The 18,771-nt window shown below is 44.0% G+C and overlaps 1 protein-coding gene across 1 annotated transcript in view; it reads left to right on the top strand.

Annotated features, from left to right (window-relative positions):
• Window positions 1–11,018, top strand: part of LOC134538670 (sal-like protein 3) — a 370,814-nt gene extending 359,796 nt beyond the window's left edge. The window contains exons 6-8 of the mRNA XM_063380089.1: window positions 1,227–1,372; window positions 5,228–5,401; window positions 8,653–11,018. Coding sequence (XP_063236159.1) covers window positions 1,227–1,372; window positions 5,228–5,401; window positions 8,653–9,099 — 767 coding nt within the window. The 3' untranslated portion in view covers window positions 9,100–11,018. The remainder of the gene's footprint in view (window positions 1–1,226; window positions 1,373–5,227; window positions 5,402–8,652) is intronic.
• Window positions 11,019–18,771: the final 7,753 nt, after the last annotated feature.

Here is an 18,771-nt window from a genome sequence, read left to right as displayed (position 1 = left end):
CTTCCTGAAGTCGATGTATTGGCATGGCATGCTAACTCATGTGATGTAGGAAGTTCAGTTTTATTTAGTTTAACCGATCAATTTAATTGTTTTCCCTTCACTTCATACGTATCATGATTGGAAAGGTTATCCTGTCGCACACTCTAAAATGGTTTTTTGTTATTTTTTCCAAACATGTAGTGAAACTGTATTGCAAATTTACTATGAGTCCGTAGAAACGTTTTTTACAAATTGTTTTGGAAAATTTAAATGCGTAGCAAACGTATCATTTTCGTTTGAAAAATTATCCATAAAAATTTGAAGTATGAGTTGAGAACATGAAATTCTGTGCAATTAAATTTTGAATTAATAGTTCGTATGTGTAAATTTTTAGGATGCCATTCATGAGTAAATAAAAAAAAAATTATAATATGCCCAGAACTTTAAAAATCTCAGGTCTCCAGGTTTTGTGGAAAGCCAAAATTTTAATTAAGTAAAGAGTTACACATACTATTTGTTCGTGCTTTTAAAATTGCTCAGAATCTTCAAATAAACACTTGCTAAGTTGGTGAAATCATTTGTAGGTCTTAATAATAATCATCCATAGTTATATACCGAGTTTATTTAAAACCACGAGAAAAAAATATATACGAATTCGCAGAAGCATAATAATTTGGGACGTCACTCCCTTCATTACTACCGTTGCACGTGTGTTGGATGTGGCCAGGGGCGTAGCCTGGGAGGGGGGGGGGGGGGTGTTAGGGGTTCAAACCCCTGCCCCCCAACCCCTTAGCACCAAATCTTTAATTAATTTCTTATTCATCACTCAAACAAAATTCATATTAAAATTAATAAAAATTTTTCACCATTACAATATTTAAATTTAAGTATCGAAAACTGCTAAAAATAGGACTATTTTACACCTGAAATCCAAAAATTTTCCCGGGGGAGAACCCCCGGACCCACCGCTTTAATACGGGGGGGAGGGGGGCGGGCATGCTTCTTAACACCTCCCCATACACAAATCCTGGCTACGCCACTGTATAACCGAGTTTATTTAAAATCACGAAAAATATATATACGAATTGGCAGAAGCATAATAATTTTGGACGTCACTCCCTTCATAACTTCCGTTTGCACGTGTGTTGGACGTGGCAGAGAACTTGTTGCAGCGGGTGTGTTCACAGCCGCGTGTGTGTTTTTTTCCCCCCGGACCTAACGTGCGTGCTTGTGTTTCCCCCTCGCAGGCATGGCCAAGCACTTGTGCCACGTGTGCAACAAGAACTTCTCCTCGTCCTCGGCGCTGCAGATCCACATGCGCACGCACACCGGGGACAAGCCGTTCCGCTGCACCATATGCCAGAAGGCCTTCACCACCAAGGGCAACCTGAAGGTAACTGTCTCCCCCCTCGCGCGATCGGGGCGACGGAAATCAAGGGCGCAACAACAGGGGGGGGGGGGGTGGCAAGGGTATTTTGCCCCCTCCCCTCTCTGAATCCTTGAAGTGGGGGCAAACGGGGGGCAAAGAAAGTGCTGTGTAATCAATTTTTAGATAATAAAACTGCTTAAATAGCACCATTTTCAACCTTGAAATACAAATTTTCCCGGGGGAGGAACCCCCCGCTTCAATTAGGGGGATCGATGATTCTTTATAAAAATGTTTATTGCTCCCCCACCCCCTTTTGGAAATTTAGTTGTTGCGCACCTGACGGAAATACTACCATACTGGAAACCTACCATAACGGCAGTATTCCGCCTGGCCTCTTCGAAAAAACGCGGAAAAGTACCGTAACGGAAGACTGCCGGTAAGTTCCAAAGGACGAGGCGGAATTCTGGAAAATACGGCAGAATTCAGTCTCGTCCTTTTAAATTATGGCAGTCTTCCGTTATGGTACTTTCCCGCCTTTTTTCGAAGAGGCCAGGCGGAATACTTTCATTATGGTAGGTTTCCAGTAGGGTAGTCTTCCGCGCCCCCGCGCGATCTTCCGTCCACGCCCCGTTCCAGGGAAACAGCTGGGTCGCAATGCCACGACAAAGCACGACAGCAGTGCTTCCCAAACTTTTTCTGCTGGCGACGCACCTTTCCTTTTAGGTATACCTCCTCGGTCTATCGGTCCATGGTGGAGTAAAAAACCTTATTGTATCGTATCGCTTCCTTATGTTTATATAATTTACCATCAAATATTGCTACATATATGTGTGTTTTTTTGAAGATACCGATTGATTATTGATAAACAATTTGTGTTCTGATTTGAAAAATGGTTTGACAAAATATAAGCACTTTGTAGCAAGACAGTTGTTTATTTAACAATAGATATGTGTTTGCACACAACTCGATTTGTTTCGATTTTTCTTATCTTTTCTGATGGTTTATTCGATGGTTTCTAATGGTTTTAGGATCGAGTCGCGACCCACCTGTTAACCCTTTCGCGACCCACTAGTGGGTCGCGACCCACCGTTTGGGAACCGCTGGCGTAGAGTCACAATACCACGACAACACTAAACACGGCAAACTCCTTTGTGGCTGTCGTCAAAATCTTTCTGAGCCAAAATGTAGTGTGTAGAATGCGTTAAAAAAACAGCGTAGAAGAGAAAAAGAACATGCTATCTAAGACCCCGCTCCTCCTTTTTTTGTTGGCTGATTTACGTAGTCCTTCAACCCAATGTCATACAAAATGCCACTAGCCTGAACTTCATAAATTAAAAGTTCTTCGCTGAACTCGTCCACTCTTATATTAAATATTCATCAAATTTACATAAGTAACCTTGACCATAAACAAGATTATTTCCGTTTGTACACACAGACGAAGGCAAGCCACAAATATCAAAGGAAATTTCATTTTTCAGCGTAAATATTTACCAAGCTGGTGTATGTAATTTTTTTAATTTAGTTATGTAAGGATTTCGTACCCGTTTCCTTCCCTTTTTGCTTTTTGTCGGGCAGCGCGACACGATTAGAATTAGAAATATAATCTATTCCTTGTTGACCTTGGGGGCGCGTATTTTGTCGGGGTGACGTCACAGCGACCTTGTGTTTCATTGGCTACTGAGCGTGTATGGCCCGTCGTGGCATTGTGACTCCAGCTTTAAAATGACCCACGTAAAAACAAACATTTTCTGTACTTTTACAAAAGATTTCTTTGGAAATCAGTTGCCAATAAATAGTCATTAATACTGCAAGAGAGATATTGTAACTTTGTTCATTACATAGCTGTGGTTAGTTTTGCATATGTGAAATACGTTTTTCAAGATAATTCCGAATATTTCTAACGAAAATTGGCGCATGATGTTATATTAAAACCATGGAAAATGTAGTCGATTTTTCAATAATTGGACTTTATTTGGTTTTATTGTGCTTATTTGTGTGCGCAGTTAATACTGAATATCCATTCAGGGAACGGTTTAGAAATAACTTTATTGGAGGTACTACTGGGACAGCACAAAGCATAAATGCATGGGTAAGAATCCGAGCCCAATATAGCCTACTGCCAACACTATTTTGTAGTGATAAAATTGTTTTCATGTAAATGTACAAATTTACAAATATCTGTAGTTTTGCATGTAATTTTGTGTTCCGTTTACAAAAAAATAATGTATACAGTGCACTGAAAAGGAGACGGATCACGTAAACATCAGCTCGGCGATGCCCATCTCTTCCGTTTTTCGTTACTCGTGCGACCAATAGAAGCCGAGTATTTGGCTGTAAAAAAGTATTACTTTTTCTGTGAGAAGAACTGGCAAGCAATTTAATAAGTAAACACACAATTTATGACAAAAATTTCGCAAACTTTCATGCATGGTTTTGCTAACGCATTAGAGTTTCTAAGTTTTTCATTAACGTGCTCTTGCATAGCTCCTAAGTGTGTAACAAAACTAACGGTTTTTTTTCTTTTGTGAGTTTGAAAGACAGACTAACTCATGCTAGCAAAATAAATTGGAGCGTAATGTTATATTAAAACAATGGAAAATATAGTCGATTTTTTTCAATGATTGGATTTTACAAGACGTCGCTAGTGTCTAAGCCTCGGAAGCCTATACGATCTAGACGTGAGATGCCTTGTGATGAATAATAGCAAAGATTATACAGGTGTGCAAGTGTGCAATGGCGGATATAAGACCTTATTTTGGAAAGGAATTTTTTAAAAAAAAGTGAGTGAGTCTTACAGTATCCGCCAGAGATGCGTAACATCTAACCTCGGGTAACGATTAAAAAAAAAAGTGTTCTCATGTTGCAAATACACGTATAATACGAAACTCGGACTCGAAATTTAACGTAGAATTCTTTAAAATAATACCGAGCGTGATAAATAGACGCAAACTGTGTTTTCAAATAAATTTCTGGACGCGAATCACACGTAGTTTCCGCTCCCGCCGCTAGAACTCGCTGCCGGAGCAGCTTCGTAGACTATTGAATCATTTGATAAGCAGGCCGAAATTTTGAACCTAACGAAACGGCCCCAATAATACGAAAAACTACTAAAACAACTACTAAAAAATACTAAAAAAACTAACTAAAACACGGCTTTGGACCTGATTTCCGACGAGGAATTTTACTAAAATACTTCCAGTCTTGTTAAAAAAAAATTCATTATAAAGTTGTCTTTTGGCTTTGATGAACTTTAGTTCGGCGCCATCCTCCGTCACAGGTGGCAGCATTGTGGTTACACACTTCCGTTCCGTTCACGAAATCACTCCCACATAAGAGTTAAGGATGTTGTACACGCGGCGTTGGTTTTTTTTTTTTTTTTGCCGTGGGTTACACTCTTCCGTTCCGTTCACGAAATCACTCCCACATAAGAGTTAAGGATGTTGTACACGCGGCGTTGGTTTTTTTTTTTTTTTTTTGCCGTGGGTTACACTCTTCCGTTCCGTTCACGAAATCACTCCCACGTAGAGTTAAGGATGTTGCACACGCGGCGTTGTTTTTTGTTTTTTTCCGCGGGTTACACACTTCCGTTCCGTTCACGAAACCACTCCCACATAGAGTTAAGGATGTTGCACACGTGGCGTTGTGTTACGCACTTCCGTTCCGTTCACGAAATCCCTCCCACACAGAGTTAAAGGATGTTGCAGACGCGGCGTTGTGTTACACACTTCCGTCCCGTTCACGGAAATCACTCCCACCACACATAGAGTTGAGGATGTTGCACACGTAGTGCCGTGGCAGTGCACCTAGAGTAGTCGTCGCGGTTGTAGTTTTTGCCGCGGTGCGCACGAATAGTTGGGGGGTGTGCCGGTGTGCTGTCAGGTGCACATGGGCACTCACATGTGGAGCAACGGGGCGTCGCGGCGCGGCCGCCGCATGTCGCTGGACCTGCCGCCCATCCCCATGACGCCCAAGGACTCGGAGTTCCTGCAGCGGCGGCCGGACCTCTTCTACCCCTACCTGCCGGCGCCCTTCCTCAACGGCATGCAGCAGAAGGTGAGCGCCTCAAGCGGCCCGCCTCGTCAGGGGTGTATGTGTGTTAGTGAGGCGGGATGATAAGCGCGACGCTCGCTGGTGCTTCTAGCGCGGTGTTGCCTCTGAGCTGGCGCGCAGTCTTCTCGTCGTCACAGGACAACTGTGACATTTGAGCGGTGACCGTACCATTATATTGCGGGGAAATGAAGATAAAGGTGTAATGCAAGTCCCTTAAGTGCTTTCAAGAATCTGTACTGGTTGTTTTACGCCTAAAAGTTACTCTGAAAACACGCGTTTTTAGCCATTTCAACTCTTCTAGAAACACATTTTAAAAACTTAATGCGAAATAAAAAGTACTTTTCCGTCCTCAGAGAACTCTTAAATGCTTTTCGTAAGCAGACCCCACTCGAATATCTTGAGTAGTTTTAAAATCGCGTTGTTTTTCCTGAAGCTCTGCACACCGTATGTGTGCCCGGGTAGACAGAGCCCTTAGGAGGCCACCCCAGTGTTTCAGGGGCACTACGCAACCCGCGTCAACCTCATAACATTCAATGCTATTTTCAATTTGCTTATAACTAATTAACTAATTCAGATTTCGAAATGATGCTTGCTTGATGTGTAAGACAACGATGCTCTTATCAAAGCCCCTTTCTTCAGAAACGTGCATAAATTATGGTTCAAACTTAGACAATACACTTATGCATATTAGTAAAGATTAGTATAAAACCATGATTTATGCACGTTTTTGAGGAAAGGGGCTTTGATAAGAGCATCGTTGTCTTACATATCAAGCAAGCTTAATTTCGAAATCTATATTAGTTAATTAGTTATAAGCAAAATGAAAATAGCATTGAATCTTATGAAGTTAACGCGGGTTGCGTAGTGCCCCTGAAACACTGTATTGGCCTCATCTTCATCTTTATCCAATTGCATTTTCATTTATTCGCGTAACAATGTTAACATTTGTACGTACCTTTTTTTTTTGACGTGACAACTTCTAATAAATCGATGAACGCCGGCTGCACGCACGATAAAAAGTGTCCCGTTACGCTGTGTCCCGTTACGCTCGTCGTACGCTTGAAGCCGCATCTATCTCTCTTCCACTCGATTGGAACTACCATCGATTTGACTTTTTCGAAGCACGTTAAACTTGGAACGCTCCCATTCGTTTCCTACATTTCATCAATGTTTTTTATGACGTTGTCACGTTAAACTATCGTCCGTCCGACTTTACAGACAACCACTTTTCTGTTCGTACATTAAATTGAATTTTAATAAATTTCTCTTTTTAACTTTTATCTTTGTAAAACTAATGTAAAGGTTTCTTAGGTTATATTTTTTATGTATTTAATTTCTCAGTTATTATACATTTATAAATGTTTACATTAGTCAAAATACCGCATGTGATTTGAAGTGACTGGATGCACTCACATACAAGCTTTGCTTTCGTGAGTGCTAAATTTCCTGGTTAATTAGTTTAGTATTGTTAACAGAGTGTAAAGAAAAAGGGGGGAAATAAAATTATTATATATTATTAGTTCCAGGTTGCTTTAAGCTTGTGCAAATTTTTTTTCCTGATTTGTTTGTAGCCTAATTGAATTGTGTGTGTTCATTAAATATAATTATTTCAGTTGCATATTGTAACAATTTACCCCACTATAGGGGCACATTGTCACAATTGAAATCTATTTTTTTTAAAATTGCACACTCTCTGATATATTTACATAATGCATAGAGACAAGATTTTATGGTTTCATTTTAAGTTAGATATCGTTTTCGAAACTTGAGATTTCGGTGTTACTAGTTTATTTATTTAGATTCTGTTTTGTTTTTTCATAAAGATAGTGTATTATTTAACTTAATTTGGCAATAAAATGTTTCTTAGTGTACTTATTTCACGAAATAGTCTCATTTAAACACACACAGCATGTTTGGTAGAAGGAACAACCCAATTTTTTGAGGGATATGGGAAGTCGTTGGCTAGTTATTACCATAGACGCCATGTCCCAAGTTTCACGGTAATGGAGATATGTATGTTTTAGTTCGCCTTTAAGGGGGTGCCTCCCATTTCAGGTCAAGATTTTATATTTACGGTAATTACAGATAAACTTGTAGACTTTGTCAATTGTTTAACTTTCACGAAATGAAAAATATATACAGCGCATACTTTTTGCATAATTAGCTGCCAAAGTTACATTTTTAACGTTTTTTGGGTTGTACATATAAGGAGAATTTAATTTATCGAAAGAAAAAAAAAACTTTTGTTTAGGTTTAACTGCAATGCCACTGGCTACTTCAAAAAATGGTTTGAATATCTTTCAGAAAAAATTAATTAATTTTACCTGGCATAACAAATTTCTCAAAATTTGTTACGATTTTGACAGCCAAGAAACGTGAAATTAGTTTTTTTGTGATAGAAATGAAAACCATATCATGAGTAGCCAGTGGCATTGCAGTTAAAACCTAAAAAAGTTTCAGTTCTGCAAATAATTTAAATTCTCCTAATTTGTGCAACCCAAAAACGTTAGAAATGTGACTTTGGCAGCTAATTATGCAAAAAAGTATGCGCTGTATATATTTTTTTTCATTTCGTGAATGTTAAACGATTAAAAATAATGGTTGTCTGTAAAGTCGGTTTACGGACGATAGTTTAACGTGACGTCTTAACAAAACATTGGTGAAATGATTACATACTTTTATGAATAAAATTGAATCATTTTTATTGAATTATCACTATTTTGTATGGATACAAATAAGGAGTGAAATGAAATCTACAATTAAATTGATAAATTTACTTTTATTTTCACTCATTAATAAATTCAAATATGTTTATTACTTTAACGAAGAGATTATTTTAACTATAACTTTTATACATGTTTGCTATTTAACTTCTTCCAATCTGTGTTATTCTGTTAAGGATAGGACGATGATAGGAAAAGTAGGAAACGAATGGGAGTGTTTCAAGTTGAATGTGCCTCGAAAAAGTCAAATCGAAGGTTGTTCCAATCGAGTGGAAGAGAGATAGATGCGGCGCAAGCGTACAATGAGCGGAACGGGACACAGCGTAATGGGACAATGTGCGTAACGGGACACTTTTTTCGTGCGTGCAGCCGGCGTTCATCGATTTATTAGAAGTTGTCACGTCAAAAAAGGTCTAAAAGTTGTTCAGTGATTAATGTATGTAGGTATATAAAATCATGGTTTGAAATGGGAGGTCATCACAGGCGTGCGAGACGGACCAGCAAGGCGAGGCTCGTGTCTTCTGTTGCCAGCTGAATGAGATCTCGGTGATCCAGAGCGTCAGCAGCAGCAACAACGGCCGAGGGCTCAGCCCGCCCGTCGGCAAGTACGGCCCGCTGATGGCCTTCGGCGGCTACGGCGGCGACAAGCCCCTGCTGCCGGAGAACCACCTCCCTCACCACCAACACCACCAACACCACCAGCAGCTGCAACAACAACAACAACAACACCACGTGGCCGCCAGGTCCTCGCAGGACGGCTCCCCGCTGTCGGACAAGCCGGCGTCGTCGTCGCTGCCTTCCCCGCCTCCCGCTGTCCCGCCGCAGCTGCAGCCGTCGGAGGAGCGCGGCGCGTGGGACCTGCACTACGCGCGCAGCAAGCCCGCCGAAGACGAGCGGATGGACGTATCGCCGCCTCCCCCCGCGCAGGCACACGTCAACTCGCACGGACCCCCGAGGGGGGAGGGCCTCGCGGCGTGAAAGACACCGCCGTCGACCCCCCGCTAACTCACCACCAGCTTCCTTTTCTTCCTACGTCGTGGTTCGGCTCAGAAAAAAACTATGGCCTGACTTTCTTCGGTTTCATTTTGAAATAAATACACTTTCCAGCAGACCAAAAACATCTCTTCAATGAATACTAGTTTACTTTTACGTGTGTTAAACAACAAAAAAATACGTATACATTGTCACCATATCTGCAACTCTGTATGGATCCGCCTATCCGGAAGGTTGACCGGTTTCGGGTTGAGGCGCGACGATAAAAGTGCGACGTTGGCAGGTGTGAATCTTGGTGCGGTTGTCCACCTCTTTAAGGCGCAGTGTGAAACTGATAGGACTTTTGGCGCGGCGAACCCTGACGTTTTTACGGCTTTGAAACAAAATGAAGACGAATGTTTGTTTGCTTGCAGTTCCAAGTCCCTGTGGTGTTCTTCAAGAATCTGTAATGAAAATTTTCATATCTGGAAATTTATTTTTTAAAAAGTGAATACAGGCTATTTTCACTCTAAAAAAAAAAAAAAATACCTACAGCTTGAAAACGAAATCCGAGAGACAGAACTGCCGGTCCGACGTCAACTATTCTTGAAAGCTTTTCGTAAACGGGCACAACATTCGGATTTCTTGAATCAGTTATGAAATCACGTGGGTTCTCGTGAAGTTCTGCGCACCTTAATTGTGATCATGTAGGTGGGGCCCTAAAAAAAACTATACGGACCTTTTACCTTGCGAAACCAAGCACGAAAAAGAATAAGAGGAACTGTGTTTCACCTTAACATTAACCGTTAATTTGGACGCAAAAACTCACTGGCTGGCTTGATGTGAGAATCACAATCACATGTGGAGGAAATCATGTGTCTAGGAGCAATTCACATATCTCGTAATTATCTGTAAATTAAGTATTTTTTATTTATTGAACTTGAAGAAATCAGTGTGCTGATTTTTTTTTCTAGAACTCTCCTGGATGAGAACTGATCTACTCTGGTCTCTTTGAAAACTTCGCCACAGCAGCTTATTGCTGGCTAGCTGATTTGCTGAAGTTGCAATGTTCCTATTTTTAAACTAGTCTTTGTATTATCATCATTATTAAAAAAAAAAGGGTGACATGATAGAGACAGAACACTCAGCTATTGTATTTAAGATTTGGAAAAATAAAATAAAGTGTTAAATATTTACATTAATTGATGTTGAATTCTAATTTGGTTAGAGGACTTTATACGAAAACCGCTGAGCTGAAGATGAAATATTTGTCAAGAATATATATATATAAAGATATGTATATTGTATTTAAGTGCTCACTGATGTGTTGAATGAATATAGTGACTACATAAAACAGGTATAATAATTGTATCAATTGGTTCTGTAAACTTATTATGTGTGCATATGTTGTTTGCTTGGACAGTGGGCGAGCAATGTTTTGTTAGGGGCTGGGGCAATACGGGGATCCCAGATGTTCCCATGACTTTGTTTTACTGTGATACTATGCATCCTGTAGGTGAGGATTATGTTACATGGCTACATGCAGGAAAAAAACAAATAGAATAAATCCTGTACCTACAAACAAAGTATGGTACACTTATGCAATTCTTTGATCAACATCTGTACTTAAAAACTCTCATAAAAATATAATTTGAGTATTAAAGGAGCACATGCCTGATTGTCGAGAAAGTGAAGGTGTTTTTTTTTTTTTTAATGTTGTGACTGTACAAACAGAATTAAGCCCATTCACGAAAACATTTGTTATGTTTGTACATGAAATGTTTTTTCGGCCTACAGTTTTCCCTGTTGGTTGGGATCTCCCGAACCTTAGCAGTCTGTACATTCGCTACTGTATTAGGTGTTATTTCAATTACATGCAATTTGCTGTTCAGTGGCTGTTTCTCAGAACAAAAAGAAAAGTTGTTGAGTTTGCGGGCTGATCGCGCATTGCCGGTGATTTCGAGATGTTAACTATGGGCGCCACCACGTGGAAGGGCACGTGGACCCGGCGGAGTCTCTCACTCAGGGCGTGACGTAGCCCAAGTGGGGACGAGTTACCAGCCCTTTCTATCCTAGCTACCCAGACCTGGCCCGCTCTAGGCGTCGGGCACGCCACACTCCTAGACTCACTCACCACGTGATTAAATAAGTACTCACTTTATATTTATTCTCCAGATTTAATTTCACTAACACGTCTCTCTACACGCCCGTTACACGTTACACATTACACGGTTAAAAAGCCTGAGGCACGAATCGGTTTAGGTGAGGGCATGGTCCACACACGTGGCCATGCTGCAAAGTATACTTATTACACGGTGATGAAAAAACTCGACTGAGACAATTAATTAATTAAACAGCCCGCTGGCCGAGAGCTGCCCCGAGGATGACGAGCGAAAGAGATTCAGAAATACTTAACGAGACAGAATTACTTGGTCAGTGCAGAACAAAGGTTGAAGTCCCCGGGGTGCTGGCGCGTCTGCTCTCGGTCAGTGATGAAGATGGACTGGGCTGAGCTCATCGCTCGCAGGTGGCAACATGGCGCCCTTCGCGCCAACACAATTACCGTTACTGTATTCTACGACTCCGTGCCCCGGCGAAAGTTGAGTAAATTACAGATAAACATTAAAAATATATAAAAATTACTGACAATGGAAAGTTTGTTACTATTTACTTATTTAATGATAATTCATATAAAAGCATTCCTATCCTCGTCCAAGTCCGTGCCTGTTCGGGTCCGCCCGGGCAACGTCTATAGTTATTTAAGGTAACCTATTTAAATTACAGAAAACACAAGTAAATTGCACAACACTGGGGCAAAGACGAATGAAAACAAAAAGGGTTTACAAATAATATTAAAACGTAGCAAATTAGGGGTGCGGTGCACTGCAGCTAAGCGCCCTCTTGCCGGGCTAGACACACACGCACACACGCACGCACGAGCGGGAGGTTTGAACTGAAACGGTGGTTGGGCGGTGTCATATCGGGCTCAAAGGGGCCGCAGGCCCGGACGACGTCAATTGCCCCCTCCGAAAGTAGGCCGATATGACAGCGCCGTTTGACAGATGGTTGGGGGGCGTTGCCTGTGGTGTTTACGTCGCGCACTCCCACGTGGCAATGTTGATGTTTATGTTTGTGCGGGCAGGTGGCAATGTTGACATGACGGACGGACAAGCAATGTTTACACGATGGAAGGGCGAGCAATGTTTACATGATGGCGGCGAGCAATGTTTACAAAATGACAGTTGAGCAATATTTACACTATGGAGGACGATACACACGGACAGAATGGGCGCTGGCTGACTAACCTTGTGGGTGGTGACCCACCAGTTGTCCCGAGCCCCAAATCTGCGTCAGCTGCGGCTGCGGCGGCTGCTGCGTGTGATAGCGTGGCGGTGGCCAGGGCGCCGGCCGGCAGGGGCGGCGGCGGCCAAGGTCAGGCGGCTCGTGGCAGGCGGGCAGCAAGCGCGGGCGGCGCTCGGCACGGCCCGGCTCAGCCTCGCCGACAGGCGGGCGCTTCGCGGCCCGTCGTGACAGACGGGTGACAGGTGTCGAAGTCCGGGTGGTGGTCACGTTCGGTGGTGGGACGGTCGGGCGTCCCGGCGTCGTGGCGTCGACCTGCATCGCGACAGGCGGACGCAGGGAGCTCAGGCGATTCTTCACGGTGCGGCGTCCCAATGTTGCCAACTTGCGACATTTGGGTGGCGTCTCGTGCGGCAGGGCACTTGACCGGTGTTCCGGTACTGCGGCGATCGGCGTCGGAATCGGGCGTCGTGGCGTCTCGGTCGTTCCGGGCGTCGCGTCAGGTGGGCATGGAGGCGGCGTCAGTGTCGGCGTCGCGCGCGTCTGTCTCACTCGGGCATGATCAACTGGCTGTGCTTCGAAGCCAGGCGGGCACAGCGGGGCGAATCCGGGCGGGCACAGAGGAGCGAACCCAGGCGGCGGGGCGGCGCTCAGGCGTCTCGGCGTCAGGGCCCTGGACATCGTGTCGCAAAGCGTCCTGTTTGCTACTGCGCACTCTGGTGGCGGTGACGACGGCATGATGACGTCGAAGCCAGGTGGTGGCGACAGGGTGACACGAAGCGTCGGCGTCGAGTCTGGTGGCGTCCGTGGCGAGTCGTGTGGCGGAGACGATGCGGGTTTCGCCGGAAATGACCTTGGTGGCGTCGGGACGGCGGTTCGGTGCGGTGGCGAGGTCATTCCGGCGTCGGGAGGTGTCTCCGACACGAGGCGGGTGCTGGACGGCGTGGCAGACTGCGGTGGGACGGTCGTTGTCGGGCGTCGCTCGGTTGGCTTCGGCGAGTCAAGCGTCATCATAGTCGGGATGAGTGGCGTCAGGTCGGCGAAACGAGGTCTTGCTGGCGATGATGCGTTTGGACCAGCGTCGGGAGACGTCAGGTCGACGAGAGGTGCCGAGGTTGGCGGCTCCAGGACAGGAGGTGGCGGAAGCGGAATTGTCGGCGTCGGGACGGCGAGCGTCGGCGTCGGGATAAGTGGCGTCGGGTCGACGAAACGCAGTGTGGCAGGCGGCGGCGGGATCGGACTTGTGTCGGGAGACGTCAAGTCGATGAGCGTCGGCACGGCGGGTGTCGGGACGGCGGGCGTCGGCGTCGGGACGACGGGCGTGGGCGTCAGGACGACGGGCGTCTTTGTCAGAGCGGTAGGCGTCGGTAACGTAACACGTGGCGGTGCGGGTGACGTCAGGACGTACCTTCGTGGTGCTGGAGTCGGCGTCGTGCGTGAGGAGTCGGCTTGGTGCGGCGGTGACGTTCCGGCAACGGGCGGCGTCCTTGGCACGGGCTGCGTCGGCGTTTTCGGCGTGGTTGGCTTCGGCGTGAGAGGCGTCGGCGTGATCGGCGTCGTCGGCGTGAGCGGCGTTGGCGTCTGAGTGAGCGGCGTCTTTTTCGGCGTGGTTGGCGTCGGCGTGAGCGGCGTCTTTTTCGGTGTGGTTGGCGTCGTCGGCGTGAGCGGCGTTGGCGTCGACGTGAGCGGCGTCTTTTTCGGCGTCTCTGCCTCGTACTGCGCCTGGGTGGCTAGGTCGGCAGTGCATCGTGCGCACGTGAAGGTAAAAAACTTGCGCAGTATTGTCCATTCACGCTCGCCGATACAGCCACGATGCCACAGGCCGGCACATTCCTGGCAGCGGTAGCCCTCGCTACTACCTCCGGGACACGACCTCGCTCCACACTTCGTCACGCCGTGTATGCGGTACTCCGTACAGTAGCCACACTCATATCCGGCGGCGGTCCTGCCATACAAGTCCCAACTCGGGCAGGGAAAGTAACACCCGATACACTCGTCCGGATACGGATACATGTCTACGCACGTGGTACTCTACACGCGAACAGTCCTCACGAACACATCAGCACTGTGTTACTTACTGCGCTCGGAGTCCGTTGTTTGTGCGCGGATTCCTGGAAGCGTGCGCTTGGCTGATCACGTGGCTGGCGCGCCAGAGTCCCGCTATGCGCTCCGCGCGAACAATAGTTCCAGCGCGAACTTTAGTTCCGCGCGCTCCGCGTAACAACCGCCTATCTCACACGCTCGTACAGGTCTGGTTTTCGCGGAAGATGTAACTCGCCCCACGCTCTTGGGCGCCATTTGCGGGCTGATCGCGCATTGCCGGTGATTTCGAGATGTTAACTATGGGCGCCACCACGTGGAAGGGCACGTGGACCCGGCGGAGTCTCTCACTCAGGGCGTGACGTAGCCCAAGTGGGGACGAGTTACCAGCCCTTTCTATCCTAGCTACCCAGACCTGGCCCGCTCTAGGCGTCGGGCACGCCACACTCCTAGACTCACTCACCACGTGATTAAATAAGTACTCACTTTATATTTATTCTCCAGATTTAATTTCACTAACACGTCTCTCTACACGCCCGTTACACGTTACACATTACACGGTTAAAAAGCCTGAGGCACGAATCGGTTTAGGTGAGGGCATGGTCCACACACGTGGCCATGCTGCAAAGTATACTTATTACACGGTGATGAAAAAACTCGACTGAGACAATTAATTAATTAAACAGCCCGCTGGCCGAGAGCTGCCCCGAGGATGACGAGCGAAAGAGATTCAGAAATACTTAACGAGACAGAATTACTTGGTCAGTGCAGAACAAAGGTTGAAGTCCCCGGGGTGCTGGCGCGTCTGCTCTCGGTCAGTGATGAAGATGGACTGGGCTGAGCTCATCGCTCGCAGGTGGCAACATGGCGCCCTTCGCGCCAACACAATTACCGTTACTGTATTCTACGACTCCGTGCCCCGGCGAAAGTTGAGTAAATTACAGATAAACATTAAAAATATATAAAAATTACTGACAATGGAAAGTTTGTTACTATTTACTTATTTAATGATAATTCATATAAAAGCATTCCTATCCTCGTCCAAGTCCGTGCCTGTTCGGGTCCGCCCGGGCAACGTCTATAGTTATTTAAGGTAACCTATTTAAATTACAGAAAACACAAGTAAATTGCACAACACTGGGGCAAAGACGAATGAAAACAAAAAGGGTTTACAAATAATATTAAAACGTAGCAAATTAGGGGTGCGGTGCACTGCAGCTAAGCGCCCTCTTGCCGGGCTAGACACACACGCACACACGCACGCACGAGCGGGAGGTTTGAACTGAAACGGTGGTTGGGCGGTGTCATATCGGGCTCAAAGGGGCCGCAGGCCCGGACGACGTCAAGTTTTTGAGTTATCTTCCATTTTTTTTTCTTACCTCAGACTCCTACTGTACTCTGATGTCATGCCGTACTTAAAAAGTTCTTGTAACCATATCAAGAATATATTGAGAATTGTTGCACGTCAAGATAACCATGAAGTCTCTTTGTAATGTATTTTATGATAATGTAATTTTCAAATTAAAGTTATGTTAACTGATTGCTGTGAAATACATAAGCACTTGAAAAAAAAATTCACAAAAACATCAATTTGAAAGACCTTTCCTATCTGAGTTTAAGTTTATTACCTCAAGGTATAGCAAGGTTTTTTTTTGCATTAAATTCATTTCAGATAGTAAATAAAAAAACAAAAGAAACGACATTTACATATGTAAAAAATTTTAAAGAAAAAAGTGTGAATTTTGTTATTTCTAAGGCTTGCTTGCATAAAATAATTATATTTTGACTGATCTAAAACATGAAAATCATCAGCAAAATTTAAAAAAAAAAATAATAACACATAATGTGTCTAATGCTTTACTCTTAGAACCTGTTAACCAACATACGTAAATATGTATCAGGCATCAGCACACGTATTGGTATGAAAATCAACTGCAATAAACAGCAACCCAAACCAAATATTTCATAAACAGGAACTAGAAGAAAAGACTTAATCTATACTGCAATCAGCATGACCATAATTAAGCCCTCCGCCATGAACTTACTGTGCTACTGACTGTACAGGATATCAAACTGTGCCCGTTCTTTCACATAGTTTGTTCAACGCACGGAGTTTACAGCAGGGAGTGTCTACTGGCCATGTATACATGGAAACCGGGTGAAGCCGGTCTTTTCGATTACTATGTCCTGCGCCATGTTGGATTCAAAACATTGACTCAAGTGTATTGTTTGCATTGTTGAAACAGATTTAAATGACTCTATTTTATGGCAAAGACTGATTCTAAATCGTTTTTACTAACCATCATCAGACGTTGTCCGCAATGATTTGGGCGTTACAATATGGCGATAGAGAGGTAAAAAAGTTACTTTTAACTACGTCACAGTGTGCCATCTCCTGACAATTCAAAACTCCGTGGTTTTTGGTTGAGTGCAGTCTTTGTCATGTTAATAATTTAAGTCTAAGTCAAAACGAGAACAGTCCCTCATCCCACTTTCCCATCTGGAAAACAAAACATTTTTTTATGATAAAGTTTTATGCTAATTTCCTAACTTTCATGTTAACATCTTCGGTTAACAATACTCACTGTATGATGGCAAATTTTTTTTTTACTATTTTTTCTAAAAATTTTCTTTCAAGTTATTGAACAACTTCTAGCATTAGATACAGTTACAGTTTATTTTGCTAACCAGTGTTAATTCAGCTTTAGAAAATACATCCTATTCATAGACACATGCAGTGGCGTAGCCAGGATTTGTGTATGGGGGGTGTTAAGAAGCATGGCCCCCCTGTATTAAAGCGGGGGGTCCAGGGGTCCTCCCCCGGGAAAATTTGGATTTTAAGGTGTATAATAGTGCTATTTTAGCAGTTTTCGGTTCTTCAATTTAAATATTGTAATGGTAAAAATTTTATTAATTTTAATATGAAATTTGTTTGAGTGATGAATAAGAAATTAATTAAAGATTTGGTGCTAAGGGAGGGGGGGGGGGTTGGAACCCCTAACCCCCCCCCCCTTGGCTTCGCCCCTGGACACATGAGAGCCATTCTAAAACTAAAGAACATTTGTTTATCTAGATATCTGTATTTAAGATGATAAAACAAAATTTTACAGCACAGTCGTCATACAAATCTAATAACTGATCATAGTGTATGCCTTCTGCATACTCAGTTACCGTTGACTTGTTGAACCAGTCATTAATGTTCTCTTCAGTTCAACTATAGTGAAACGTTTATTCTGTTGAATTTTTTTTCCTCCTCAATCCTTGGTTTGAATTCTTCAGTCACAACTGAAGGTCGACTCGAGCATTCTTCAACATGAATATTTGTTCACCTGCCACTAAACATGATGTAACATTTTCGAACTGAAGCTTAATTCATCACATTGTCACTAACTTCAGTTGGATTTCGATATAACAGATTTTTTTCCCAGCATTCAAAAAGCATGTTGCACTACGAACCTAGGCGGGATCTTTAATTCTGTCACACGTTTAAAAGTCAGCCTATGAACAGTAAACGACCGTTGCAGCTCGCTGTTAGCGCCAGACTTATGTGAAGGAATGGGAAGATAAATGCATTGGCGTAGCTGTGTTCATAAAGTTGGGAGGGACAAATAATAATTTTTATATCATGTAAACTCATTCCCCTCTTACTAAGACGGGGGGTCCGGGGGTCCTCTACCGGAAAATTTTGATTTTAAAAGTGCAAAATAGCACTTTTTAAGCAGTTTTTGTATCTAACCATAGGATACATCAATGTTAAAATTATTATTGTTTCCTTAAGATAAAATTTGATGAGTGAAGAAATCACAAATAAAGTTGGGCAGAATAATTATATAAAATAAAAATATCACGGTCTAGAAAGTTGGGGGGGACAGTCCCCTCCACCCAAAAAGTTCAGGGAAACACGTCCCCCCTGTCCCCCCCCCCCCCCCGGTTCCTACGCCCCTGGATAAATGACGCGGCAGAACGGGTGGTAACACCAAAACATTCTTTACTCTGAATGACATTCGTACCTTCATGGTTCAACAGAATTAACTGGAATAGGTCGCAGTCAAAATAAGATAGACTTCCATGGGCTCTCAAAGTTGACAGCTACCTCAGTGTGTTTGTGAGCGGCCAGTTACGAAGTTGTTCTGTGCCGGTCAAGAGAAGGGAAGGCAGATGTCATGCTGAACCACAGGACTGTGTAACAGAGATATGCCAAGGTGGTTGGGAAACTGCTGAGTTCGGGTGATTCAGTGCTCCGTTAAAAATGTTCACCCTAAATTTGCGAAGAGCACACATTACAAATTATCCAGGGATCTTCGTGAATTCACGTTTGTCTTCGTAAATTTATGGGTA

The sequence above is a fragment of the Bacillus rossius genome, chromosome 14, assembly GCF_032445375.1.
Source record: "Bacillus rossius redtenbacheri isolate Brsri chromosome 14, Brsri_v3, whole genome shotgun sequence".
Taxonomy (NCBI): Eukaryota; Metazoa; Arthropoda; class Insecta; order Phasmatodea; family Bacillidae; genus Bacillus; species Bacillus rossius.
The sequence above is the reverse complement of the archived record's forward strand: the minus strand, read 5'-3'. Positions and strand labels throughout refer to the sequence as shown.